Below are 12,282 nucleotides of genomic sequence, written 5' to 3' on the forward strand. Positions count from 1 at the left end.
CAGCACTAGCTAACATGTAGAGGGCGTTGCCATTTGGTTATATCAAGATCAACCAACGCAACATCTTCTTTACATGGAGGCCTCAAATACACGCGCTTCAATGGGGACAGCGTTGGGGAATCGAGAAACTTCGTAATATCGAGAAATTCACTGTATAGAGGTTCATTACATCCATAACTGTATTTGAGAACTCCATGTAACAAAGGTGTTTCGGCAGTTGACCTTGCTATAACGAACTCTCTACGCCGACTGTCTGTTGTACCCCTGTCACATGGGCGCTTCGGATCGCGATCGGTCTCGATCACGGTTGACGTTTGAAGCGCAATCGAGATGGGCAGCTGCTACACGTATCCACTAGATTCCGATCAACTTGTTATACAGCTACATTCGAGATGGCGATGCGCGTACTATCATCTCCATCGGTTGGTAATAACTTAAAAATAACAAACTTTATTGTGAAAATTTCAATTATGAGCAGAAAAAGCAGCTTAATTACTTTCTGCTGCTACCATGGTTACACATTGCACTGGTGGCCTGACGCTCTGCGATAGTTGGCTGTAATAGCCTCATAGGCATCCAGTCGCTGACTCGTTCCCCGATCGATCTTGTGCCATCCGTGCTACACGTACTCGTTTCTCGTGCCTTATTTCTTCGATCATTGTGTGTCATGTTGTTTCGCCAGAAGCGATGAATGAGGGCTGCGTTCCAACATCTGTTGCTTAGAAAATATTTTTATCTTGTAAGAAACATAACTTGTAAAAACAATCCACAGCATTCACAAAGTTTTCTTGACAAACGCGACAAAGCGGCAGACATTACGTGCTGGAACTCCAGCCATTCCTGCGTCGCTCTTCTGTGTCTAAAGCGCATGGAATAAATTGCGCAGCCCGATTCACGTTTTTTTGCCACTGACGAAACGGGCATGCCGGGTATGCTGTGTCAAGAGAATGAACGCCGCTTGGCAAATCAAGGCACATAAATAAAAACCTTCCTGTTTTAAAATTTTGCGCTTTTTTTTGCTATGACAAATATTTCAGTACTCTTTAGTTTTAGCTAGAATATTTTGTTTAAACTGGCGTATAGCCTGGGAATGACCCTCGCAGCGACATTTCGATCATGCTCCATGCAGTTGAGTAGGATCGCAGTCGATCGCGTTTGGATTTGCCATGTAGCAACGCCGGATCTGCATCGAGTTCGATTCCGATCAACTTGATTGCCATCGAAAGTGCCCGTGTGACAGCAGTATTAGCTAGACTCGTAGACCACTTTTTATGGCTAATCAGAAAAGGGAAGGAGGCGGTCCTTTATCTCTGTGCTGTGGGGAAAGTGTTTTCAACTAGGGGTGCGGGGGGGGGGGGGTGAAGAGGGGAAGTTGGAGAGAGTGTGCAGGGTTACTAGTGCTGAGGAGCCAACTCCCCATGGCACGAGGAGAGAAGATTGTCTCCTCTTTCCCGCTTAGCCTCTGCTTCATAGCGGTAAAAAGTTGTCTGCTAGTATAATGCTGAATTAGTTGAAAATTTGTAGAACCACACCAAAGTTTCAGGGCCATGAAACACGAACTGACATGAGAGGAACGTCTACGATCGCAATGAGCGACTGCAATTGTCGGAACATGCCATGTCTCGCATGATTCTAGTGCTGGTAGTTCTAGCTCTCCCGTGTTGGGAGCGGGTATGGCGGAGAGTACTGACGACATAATGCAGAGTCGGTTTCCTAGGGCAACGGTGGCGGGCAGATTGAGGGTGGGAACATGTGGGAAGAAGCAGGTGCCTCCGCAGCCAGTCTAGTTTTGGTGGCGAGACCGTGCGCACTCTTCCCAGTCATGGTGCTTCACTCCCCGACCTCCCCACTCGTAGCGGCATTGTGCAAGCCGCAGCGGACGTGGTTGTGGCTGCTGCCAGCAGCGCTAATAGTGCGATTGTAAAGTGTTTCTCTGCGTTTTATTTCGAGCAAGGGGGGTCACTGTAAACATTCTCAAGGTGGCTTCACTTATATTTGTTTCTTCGACCTCCGTTCAGCATTGTCCTTTTTAGCCTTCACGTGAAAACTGCATGTAGCGAAAAATATGGCTTTTTCAATTTAGCTATATTCAGGTGTAAGTGTACTTGGTTTTCATTGACATAGTACACTGCTTTGATGATCTGCTGTGATGGAGAGTAGTCCATGGTATAGGGAGATTGGGCAGGTGGTTCTCTATAATCACTAAGAGAACAAGGGAGAGAAAGCTTGAGGGTGCGTGCCCAGACGTCTGGCCCAGACGAAGACAAGTCGACTTGTCAAAACATTGGCAAGCACCCCGTGGCTTGTCCACTATATGTTGGACAGTAGGTAGTTAAAAGTGTGTCAGCAACCATTATATGAGATTTCGGTGCATGTGCAGTTTTTATGACCGTGTTTGATAATGATGTTCTGGTGAGAGGCTGCTAGGAAGACCACTTAGCCATGCATATGGCTTTGTGGTCTTGTGCACAGAATTGGCTAAGAAGTATTGCTTTTCATGCCTAACATCACTACAAAGGGTGGACGTTAATTTTTATGCTGCTTTCATATAGGTTGCACTTAGCTGACTATGATTCTTTTCTGATATGTCAGTAATTGTGCTTTTTCACACCCTTCAAGAATATTTCTTTCTTTCCCTCTTTTTTTCTTAGATTTTGTGTGTTTACTTTTTTTCATTTACAGTAAAGCCATGTTAATATGGACTGCAAGGGAGTGGAAAGAACATACATGCAAATTATCCGAATGTCTAATTACCGAATGCCCTCCCCCCCGACTGCCAAATTTGTTTGCACGAAAGTAAAAATTATTTGGTGGAGAACGTGGCCGATGGTCATCTCTGTTTAAGACAAAAGCTGCGTGACTACAAAAAATGTTTACCCTTCTGTCAAGTGCTTTAATTTGTGCATGGTATCGGGAGTGTCTAAACCACAACTGCTTTATAATTGTTATGGCATCCGCGACTTCTTTCGGTGTGCAGCGTGGTAGCACTGGAGCTTCTTCGCATGTGGTGTTGCACATGAGGAGGCTTCACCGCACAAACTGGTAACAGCACATAACAAGCGCGGACTTTCAGTCCGCAGAAAGGACAGAAACGCCACGAGAATGGAAGCGAGGGATGCAATGGCGCCAGTGTGGCACGATGGATTTGAAAAACAGAAAGGATCAGTCACACTGCAGGTATCCTAAATGCTGGTCCCGGCTGGCTGGCTTATGTGCCCGACCAATAACAGCTGTCACCACAAGCTGGCTGCAGAGTTCCGAAAGCTTCGAAATGCCGCCGAACTCGCTCGGCTCATCAACGGGGGGAAGGGGGGGGGGGGGGGGGGCTGGAGGTCGTCAATATGCCTGGCGCTGCACACGTCAGAAAGGCGCAGACAACAATATAATGTGCAGTTCAGGCCCCAGGACGCATATTTGGACGATCGCTTGTCAAGCAGATCATTCCTAATCACGGAGAGATTTTTACAATATCGCTTGGTCTGCATGAGACCCCGACTCACCCCTTCGGGAGTCTCATGCAAAATTCTGCAAGTGGGCTTTCCCGTGTATTAAAATTAACAAATTAACAAAACGAGATGGAAGAGCTAACGTTAGGAAAATGTTAAGGCAACAAGACGATTGCAATGTGTGTGGGAAGTAAGTATATAAAACATTATGGAAGGATCAAAGGAAAAACCAAACGCTTTCTCGTGATTTTTAAAAGTGGAAGAGTCAGCCATCTTGTTCTCTTCAGGCGTAATACGTGGGAAAGCCCACTTGCAGAATTTCTCGTGAGGTCGAAGCATAGCAGCGTCCAAGTGCAGCCGCTCCACGTGATAAACTCTGAGAAGAAAGCGAGGAGGATGCCTTTGATGTTTTTGAACTCGGTCTTCGTATAATTTGCCCCGATATTATGGTTTTGCCACACTCAAATTTTTTGAAGTCTGCGCGGTATTCGATCCCTGGGAATATTAAAAAATGGTCAAATGTCAGTTTCCGAATTGAGATTATGAACCAATTGATATCAAACATATTCAATTTCAATTCGAATATTCGCATACCCAAAAAAGTATGGCAGAAGTACCGTTAGGAGAAGAGCTACGTTCATATATCAAGGTTTGACTTACCTTGGTATTCAAAAATGGCTATACTTACAGCCAAATTTTTTCGCCGTTCATCATTGGCTTAAATGGCATTCTGCTGCTGATACTGCCTGGATAAGCCAGTAAGCATACTAGAAGATTAGAGTGTAAGAGAATCCAGTAGTAATAATTGTTGCAGGTTGCCAGCCTTGCAACCTAATGGTAACCGGTATCTGGACAGCATGCTGAGTTGTTTTCTTCTTCTACGCAGCTGTTCGTCAGCATGGGACCCGAGGTAGACGGAGAATGTACCAGTGCTCTTACTCCGAGCCGTCACAGCTCCTTGGTGGTGATGCACGGCTTGCCTCAGACTCCGGTGGCCTGCCTGCGGAGCCAATACCGCTGCTGCAGAAAGGTCTCTCATTGGATTGGAATTTAATTTGTCATGACATCTTGTGTGCTAATTGTAGCCGAATTGGAACGGATAATTTTTGTTTTTATAAGTAAGCATGAATAGAATTGGCTGTTTGGTTCTGATGTGACGTTTGCAGCACATAGTCTTGCCTGAAAACTTTTTTTATATGAGCATTTACAGTTGTGCGTGGTGATGCAACTGGTATGCATATTGAACAGGAGGCCATAGAGTTCAGTGTGTGCTTGCTTCCTCTCTGTACTAGTAGAAATAGCCACTCTCATAAAATGGGTACACCGAGAAAAAATTTATCCGTCATCCTGTTGACGTCTGGCAAAACTGAGACATGGGTACAACAATTTCAGGCACAAATAGAGTGTTACAAGTGCTGAATTGTGCTCGCACTCCTGCTTTTGAAGCAAGAGGCGCTTATGCACCTATCCCGCTGGCAATCTGAGTGGTCATTGAATTTTTCATGGGTCATTCATACCCATTGCTGCCATACAATGATTTTCAGTGGCTATCGAAAAATCTGCATGTGGCCCTAGAAATGGAGCTGGGCAGAGCATGCTAAGCAACTTATATTAAAGGGATTCTTAATGGGGCTGTCAATAAATTTTCGGTATGCCCGGGATGACGCCACTCCACAAATATCCCCCAGCAAAAATATTTTAAAGCAATAGCTTCAAGGCTCCCGTTCAGCGGCGTTGTGTTAAAAAACCCTCTTCATGCGTGGATGTCTGGAATTAAAAAAAAAATGTAAAAGGGGACCTGCAAGTGAATTAAAGGTCTGTGCATGTATCAAACGGTTTCACTTTATAAAGTAATTGGTTTTACACAAAAGTTATTATAAATTTCAGTCGGGATTCTAACCCACTACTCTTGGCTCACCAAGGCACACTACCGACTAGGCCACTCAGGCATACTTGTGCAGCATAGCTACAAGCGGGGTTTTATATGTATGTGGTGTGGTCTTTCTTGTAACGTGGTATCTTTCGAGCGTATGCTAATGAGTATATGTGTAATTTAAGAAGTTGTAATTAGAGAAATAAAAATTTAGTGAATAGCAAATTGCACATTGACATTTTATATGTTATGTCCTTTGCTTTGCATAGTGGCACTGGGTATGTGGCGGCCACTGGAAAACCCCACGATCTGATGTACGCCGCTGCCCCAATGGATGGCGCGAGCAGTATAAAATTTTATCGGTGTGGAATCTGCGCCTAGTCGGAACTCTCCTTTGTAGCCCTCCTCCTTTGCAACTCTCCTTTGTGATTATGTCTGGTGCAGTTAGTACTAATCAGTGAGTGTGTACATAGAAGGAACATTATGTGCACAGACTGCAATGTGGATGATTTCAAAGACAAGAATGTGGAATTTGTGTTGTGATAAATGTGAACAAAGAACAGGGACTCTGTGTGAATAGAAACAGTTGAAGGGAGCCATTAACACAATTGCTTCATACGCTTAAAGGCAGGGATTAAGTGTCCCCCTAATTTTTTAATGCGCTTTGTAGAAGCGGAGTTGTCTGAATTAAAAATTTGAATTTCGTCCTTTTCGCGTCATTTCCTCTCCTCTCGCCGCTTTTTGCGCTCTCAAAGGCCTGCACCTATCCTCCCAAGATGCACGCGGGGTTCCATCGGGAGCAAAGCTTCCTAACCTGCAAAAGCGACGCGGCTTACTTCTGAAAGAATGTAATTAATGGCCATCTCTTAACTAGCATGCGCAGGAGCGTGAAATGGGGGAGGGCGTGAGCATGAAAAAGTCCCTGGAAAGGGATTTTTTCGACTTCTTGCATTGGGAGTGGTGAACACTTTTCAGGAATTCAAGGAAGCCCATCTCACAAATCAATACACGAGGCTAGCCCAAACGAAGTCGGGTCGGCACTTGCTAGCCCGCCTTCACATCCAGCATGATTTTCACATTCAGGAGCGGGTCCGAGTGCCCGAACTCTGGAGACGCGCCGTCAGAGTTCGACCCTTCTCCACTAAGATGGACAAGGAGGATCATAGTGGTCGTCGTCAGGCTAGGGCGGAAGCCTTAGCGCACCACTATGGCAACAAGCATGGTGTCTTTTACGTACATGTAGCTGGGCCTATGCACGGGGGGTGGTACACGGCCGCCGTCATACATCAAGAAATACAGGTGGATGGGCTTTCCTTTCGAGCCCCAGGCACAACACAAGCTGAAGAGGTTGCCATCGCCCTAGCTGCTTCTGATTCAAAATCCAAACACATAATAACAGACTCCCGTTCGGCTGTCGCAATTATGAGGCTGGCTGGATAACTCCACTAGCTGAACGAATACTAAGGAACTGCAGCTGGGATACCGATCCTACACCCCGCTGCCTGGTTTGGACTCCGGGCCATCAGGGCCTAGCAGGAAACGAAGCTGCAGACGCGGCGGCCCGAGCACTCATTCACCGGGCGTTCCCATTGGCTCCTGAGCACCTGGAACCTGAAGGTAGCTACTTACTCTCCTTCAAAGCTATCACATCCTATTATAAGGATAGGCATCGCCTCTACCCGGCCCCTGCAAAGGGACTGGGGAAAGCAAACGAACGCGTTCTACTCCGATTATTAACGAACACAATGCTGTGCCCGGCAGTACTAAAACACTTCGATCCCGCGTTCGCTGGCAGGTGCAAACACTGTGGGAAGGTGGCTGACACCTACCACATGGTTTGGGCTTGCCAGCACAACTCAGCTCTCTCCCCCCACCCCAACCCTACCAGAGAGGAATGGGAGGCGGCCCTGCTTGGCTGTTCGGACCTTCAGTCCCAAAAGGCTTTGGTCAAGAGGGCTAAGCTGGCGGCTTCGACCAATGGGGTCCCGGAATAAGGACTCCACCCATTGCGGGGCTCTTTAAAGAGCCTCACCTCTTTCATTAAACAAAGGCTTTTCACCACCACCACCACCACCTGGAAAGGGCCCGCCAACTTTTACGCATGATTGTGGGTTCTCTGCTACGTGTATAAGTGTATTTTTGGCTCAATTGTTCATGACAACACAGTGCAGTGATCGCGCAAGTTTATGTATGTACTCTCATCAGATGGTTCTTCAGAGCCCCTTTAAAGAAGAAATTGACATTGGTTTTCAGGAAGGGGGAGGCACAGTTAACTGTCTCACTTCTCGATGGACATTTCAGCCAGGCTGTGAGGGAAGGGGTGCAGGAGGGAATGAAAGAAGAGAGAAAATAGTGTCATTGTGGACAGCTAGCAGAGGGCTCCAGATTAATTCTGACGTCGTGGGCCTTTTTAACATGAGCTCGAATTGCGCAGCACATGGGCATCTTTGCATTTTTCCTCCTCTGAAGTGTGGCTGCCATGGCGGGAATGTGATCCTGTATCCTCGGGCTCAGCAGCCAAACACTCTAACCACTCAGCCACCACAGTGGGCTTGTATTCAGGAAAAGCTATAGGAAGAAAGCCAAGTGACAAGCAAAGAGGGGAATAAAGATTATTGTATTTACACGATTGTAAGCCGACTCGAATGTAAGTCGACCCCGCTCTCAGGAAAAAAAAACTTGTAGGTCGCCTAAGCTTTGCCTTTCCACCTCTGCGGCCGCCACACTTCTTTCACTTGTTCCGTGCCATCAAACTTGCGGCCCGGCGTGCAGTTTTTCGTTTGTTCGGCATAAAGAATGACGGCCATCTTGAATGTAGTTATAAAAGAGTTCCGGACGCTTACCGTACCCAGAGCACAAATGAATATTTACGAAGCACTACATTAAAAATGGCTAAAACATGGCGGGCAGTCGTCTAATGTGTCAAAGCAAAAGAGAAAATACACGTGAGCGGCGTTGGGTCTTCTGTCAGCTACCGACACTCCACGGCGCCGCTGCCATTCTGAGTGGCGGTTACGCCGCGATTGGAGCAAAGGCCCTTTCATCAACTACTGACACTCCCTTGGGTGCCGATTGCGGAGTTGAAAGTAAAAAAAAAATGCTTGGAGGACGCTTGAAAGCGATAACGTTATCGGGCCGCCGCCGCTTATCAGCAGCCGCCATCAGCAGCCACGTGCGGCGGGTAGGAGGGGATGCCAGTTCGCCACCTATCGACAGCCGCCATCAGCCGCCGCGCGCGGAGAGGGGGTGACGGTTCTGCGCTTTGGCAGAGCAGCTGCTGAAGGCCAGCGCCAAGAGAGATGCAAAAGAGCCCCGCAGCGAAAATGCGACCACGCTGTAGCATCCCCGATGTCTCATTTGTCTTGCCTTTATTTATGGTGCCGTGCTTTGGTTTTGAGTGTAAGTCAACCCTCCCCCCCCCCCCCCCCCGCCCCCACTTCGGATTTTCAATTTTAGTGTCGGTCAACCTACAACCTCGTGTAAATACGGTATTAAGGCCTCATTTATTTTTAAATGTAATCTGCCAGGATAGGCTTGCTTCATATCGCAGCTTAGTGGTATTAAGGAATTTAGCCGTTGTTGAATGATATATGCCTGTGCTGATAGTGTTAAATGCTTCCTCATGGAAGTAACGTGTTCCTACTTGGATTGGGACAATCTAGGCTTGCTAGCACTTCAGCCTGTGGCATTTACTTGTGAATGCAGAATCCCGGAGCTTGTCATCAGGGTCTCCCTTAGAAGGCTCCCCCCAGCCGTTTGTGGGCCAGCAGCAGCCACCTGTGGTGCCATCTCTTGTGCAGGAGATTGTCTCTGTGGAGGACCTTTGGCACTACACTGACTGCGAAATTAGTCGGTAAGTAGGAAGAAGTGTTCTTGGCATTTCGAAGCTGGTGCTAGTAAGCAAATAGTAATTTGACTCATTGTGCCACTGTTAGTTGTTGAATAACTTCCTTAGTGTCTATAAAGCCTAGTAACATTATAATTTTGACCATCATGTGGCTTCTGTTCACAGATTAGAAAAATAAAGCATTTAAATGTAGAGTCAAGCGCACTTACAACAATGTGACCATCAAGCACCATTCATTCATTATGCTTTTATTTTCACAGTAAGTGGACAAGGCAAAACTAAGGCCCCTGATTTTGTGCAGCGAGTGTGTAGTCTCAGAAGCAGTGCTGCGACATTAAAAGGCATTTTGAAAAATAAAAGGTCTTACAATCTCTCTTATTTTCTTGATTGTGCTTTTTAATGAGAACTTGTTTTAGGTCATCATCAACTGAAAACATTGGGCACGCTTGAACAGCTACTCTTGCTCTGCGAAGTGACGGCGACCCACTTCAGCGGTAGGCCTAACGGGTCTTCAGGGTTCGTGTGTGCAATTTCGGCTATGGTATAGAGCAAATTCACAAGTATTAGCAAATGGAAATGACCAACCGTAGACAACAGTTACCTGAAGTTGACTATCGATTACAGGACGCGCATGCAATGAACAGGAAGTGCTAGTGGGACCCACTGCCGCACAATACTTCAGGCAATCAGCAGGAGTCATCACTGTCACTTGTGGATAACAAATAAGGCTGTTTCAGTTAATACAAACGGTCACCGAAGGTATTTCTGGATAAAGTAATTTAAAATTAAGTATTCAATACATCATAGAAAACAGGGACAGTTAGCAAGAAACACCTACGCTGTGATGGCAGCCAGGCTACCAAGTGTTTCCCAGGCACATGATTGCATCGGAACTTCTTACAAAGTGGTCACACTGCGTAAACAAGCAAGGATACAACTGATACAAAATTGAGATTATTTAATATAACTAAAGCACAGCTTGCGTTTGATGTAGGGGTGCGCGAATACACTCGAGCCCACTTACAACTGCCGCAGTTATAACGAACTCTCGCTTATTACGAACAAAGGCGGACCTAACATCAAATTATGTATTAGGGCAATGGCATTGCATCTCAGATACAATGAACAAGTGTGGCTGCACAACTAAGTTGCAGTGAAAAAGGAGGCACTGTGAACTCTTCCCTGAAGTAGAAAAGCTCAGTTTCTTTGCGGAGCAGAGAGCGACGGGCACCTCCAAGTCCTCACGACACCACCTGCCCTCTTTCTAAAGGAAGAACGCAACCCCCAAAAAGCAAAAATAAAAGAATAAATTACAGGCTGTATGGAGCGCTAACAATGCTTTTTGCAAGATGCGGCCATCGAAAACGCATGGCTTGAAAGAAGTTGATGAAAAGTGCAGTGAGCTTTGAGTTACTGTCCTCGAATGCCCGAGCATGGAAGAAAGCGACCAGCGGGCACCATGTATCTTTGCGAAGACTAGCAAGGCTGCAGTGCTTTGGAAGCTACATGCTCTTGCGCACGACGCAAAGGACTGGACAACGAATGACAGTTTAATCGATGAGTACGCTACTAAGCATAAATTTGCGACTTGCTCGCAGAGTGGCTTGAAAAAAATTTCGAGGATCCTGTTCGTTCTCGACAACCTCGCGGCGCACCATGTGCTACCATTTCTGACTGCGGCAACCACATTTTTTTCCCGACAATCACGACGAGCCAGACGTGCCATTTGACATTAGCGTAATTCACATGCTCGAGGTATTTTGTCGGAGCCCCGACTCTTGTGCATACTGAGAACAATGATCGCAATTGACTGATAGGGTGCCGAAGTCTCAGTTTGGATGACTCTGCTCCCCACCATGAAATAAGTTCGCGTGGATAGAACTGACTGCAGCGTGCATCAGGAGTTGCTTCCGTTCGGCAGAATTTGTGATCCAAAAAATGATGAGGGACGCTGTCGAACACCCACATTATGGAGCGCATGCTTATTTTTGGCAGCGAGTCTTTAATGCGCAGCTAGCCCAGCCTGATGTCGCCTGAAATGAATTTGCTTTGAAACGGACTATTAGTGTGGTCATAGTTTGCACTCTTGCTAGGACCAACTCTGTATGAAATTTTCGGCCAAATACGCTGTCCCCTTCCATTCTGTCCCGTTCCTTCAGCCGTTTCTTTAGCGCTGTGTTCCTTCCTAATGTTCATTCACCAACTCGCCCTACAATGCACCTTTAATACTTTTTCTCAACTTTGGCATTTTGAATTGAATTGAATGTTATTCAATTCAATTTTAGTGTAAACATTTTTGTCTAGTAGTATATGTTATGGACAGCTGCTTAAAGCTTTTATATTCCTCATTAATGCCACACAGAGGTTTTTAAAGTAAATATGATGCGTTTTGGGTTAAAAGAAATGATATAAAGAACACAAAAACTTCCTACTGGCAATTTTTTCATGCATGATATGAGAGTACAAATCATATACATTGTTTATAAACATTTTGAGTGGAGAAAAGAAATAATTTTTCCAACATTTTTTACAGAGACTGTTTTGCACTAGTTAGCAAAATTGAAAGGGCTGTCAGAAGACAGGAAATTTTTTTTCCAAAGAGATATTAAAGGAAATTGCTTTGAACGGTTCAGTAAAAAGCCACAGATTTAGTGTGAAAAATCAGAGAGGGTCGAGCGCAAACTCTGCTGCATTTGGCATGGAATTACCCAAATGCTGGTGAAGTAGCCTAGGGGCCTGAAACTGAGACTTTTGTTGTCTTGTCAGCTCTGCTAGGATGCTTTGAACTAGTCAGACAGGTTCTATGCAACACGGGGAATGTGCACAACTATTGGCCATTTGTGTGTGGTTGCGCTGTTTTTGGTCTTTTTTCTTAACCTGAATCGGCTCCCATATCCTTTTGAAGAAAAAAATGCAGCCATTGGTTGCACATTATTTTGCGCGATGAAAGGCAAATAATTGGCTCTCCTTTCTTAGTTTGGAGGCCGCTTTTCTGAACAGGTTTATTCACTCATTCTTATCATCTACAGTGGTCATACTGACACCTATGCGTGTCACAAGTGTGGTGAGGAATTAATCGAAACCCAAGGATTGTTCAGTTAGACTACTGTAGTATA

The 12,282-nt window shown here is 45.8% G+C and overlaps 2 protein-coding genes across 8 annotated transcripts in view; both read left to right on the top strand.

Annotated features, from left to right (window-relative positions):
• LOC144114757 (uncharacterized) overlaps positions 1 to 12,282 on the top strand; it is a 257,525-nt gene that overhangs the window by 58,544 nt on the left and 186,699 nt on the right. The window lies entirely within an intron of this gene.
• The window catches only part of LOC144116426 (nuclear hormone receptor FTZ-F1 beta-like), a 41,699-nt gene that overhangs the window by 17,351 nt on the left and 12,066 nt on the right, over positions 1 to 12,282 (top strand). The window contains exons 3-4 of the mRNA XM_077651170.1: positions 4,333 to 4,476; positions 9,025 to 9,172. Of these exons, the coding sequence (XP_077507296.1) occupies positions 4,333 to 4,476; positions 9,025 to 9,172 (292 nt within the window). The remainder of the gene's footprint in view (positions 1 to 4,332; positions 4,477 to 9,024; positions 9,173 to 12,282) is intronic.

Source organism: Amblyomma americanum, chromosome 1 (assembly GCF_052857255.1).
Source record: "Amblyomma americanum isolate KBUSLIRL-KWMA chromosome 1, ASM5285725v1, whole genome shotgun sequence".
NCBI lineage: Eukaryota > Metazoa > Arthropoda > Arachnida > Ixodida > Ixodidae > Amblyomma > Amblyomma americanum.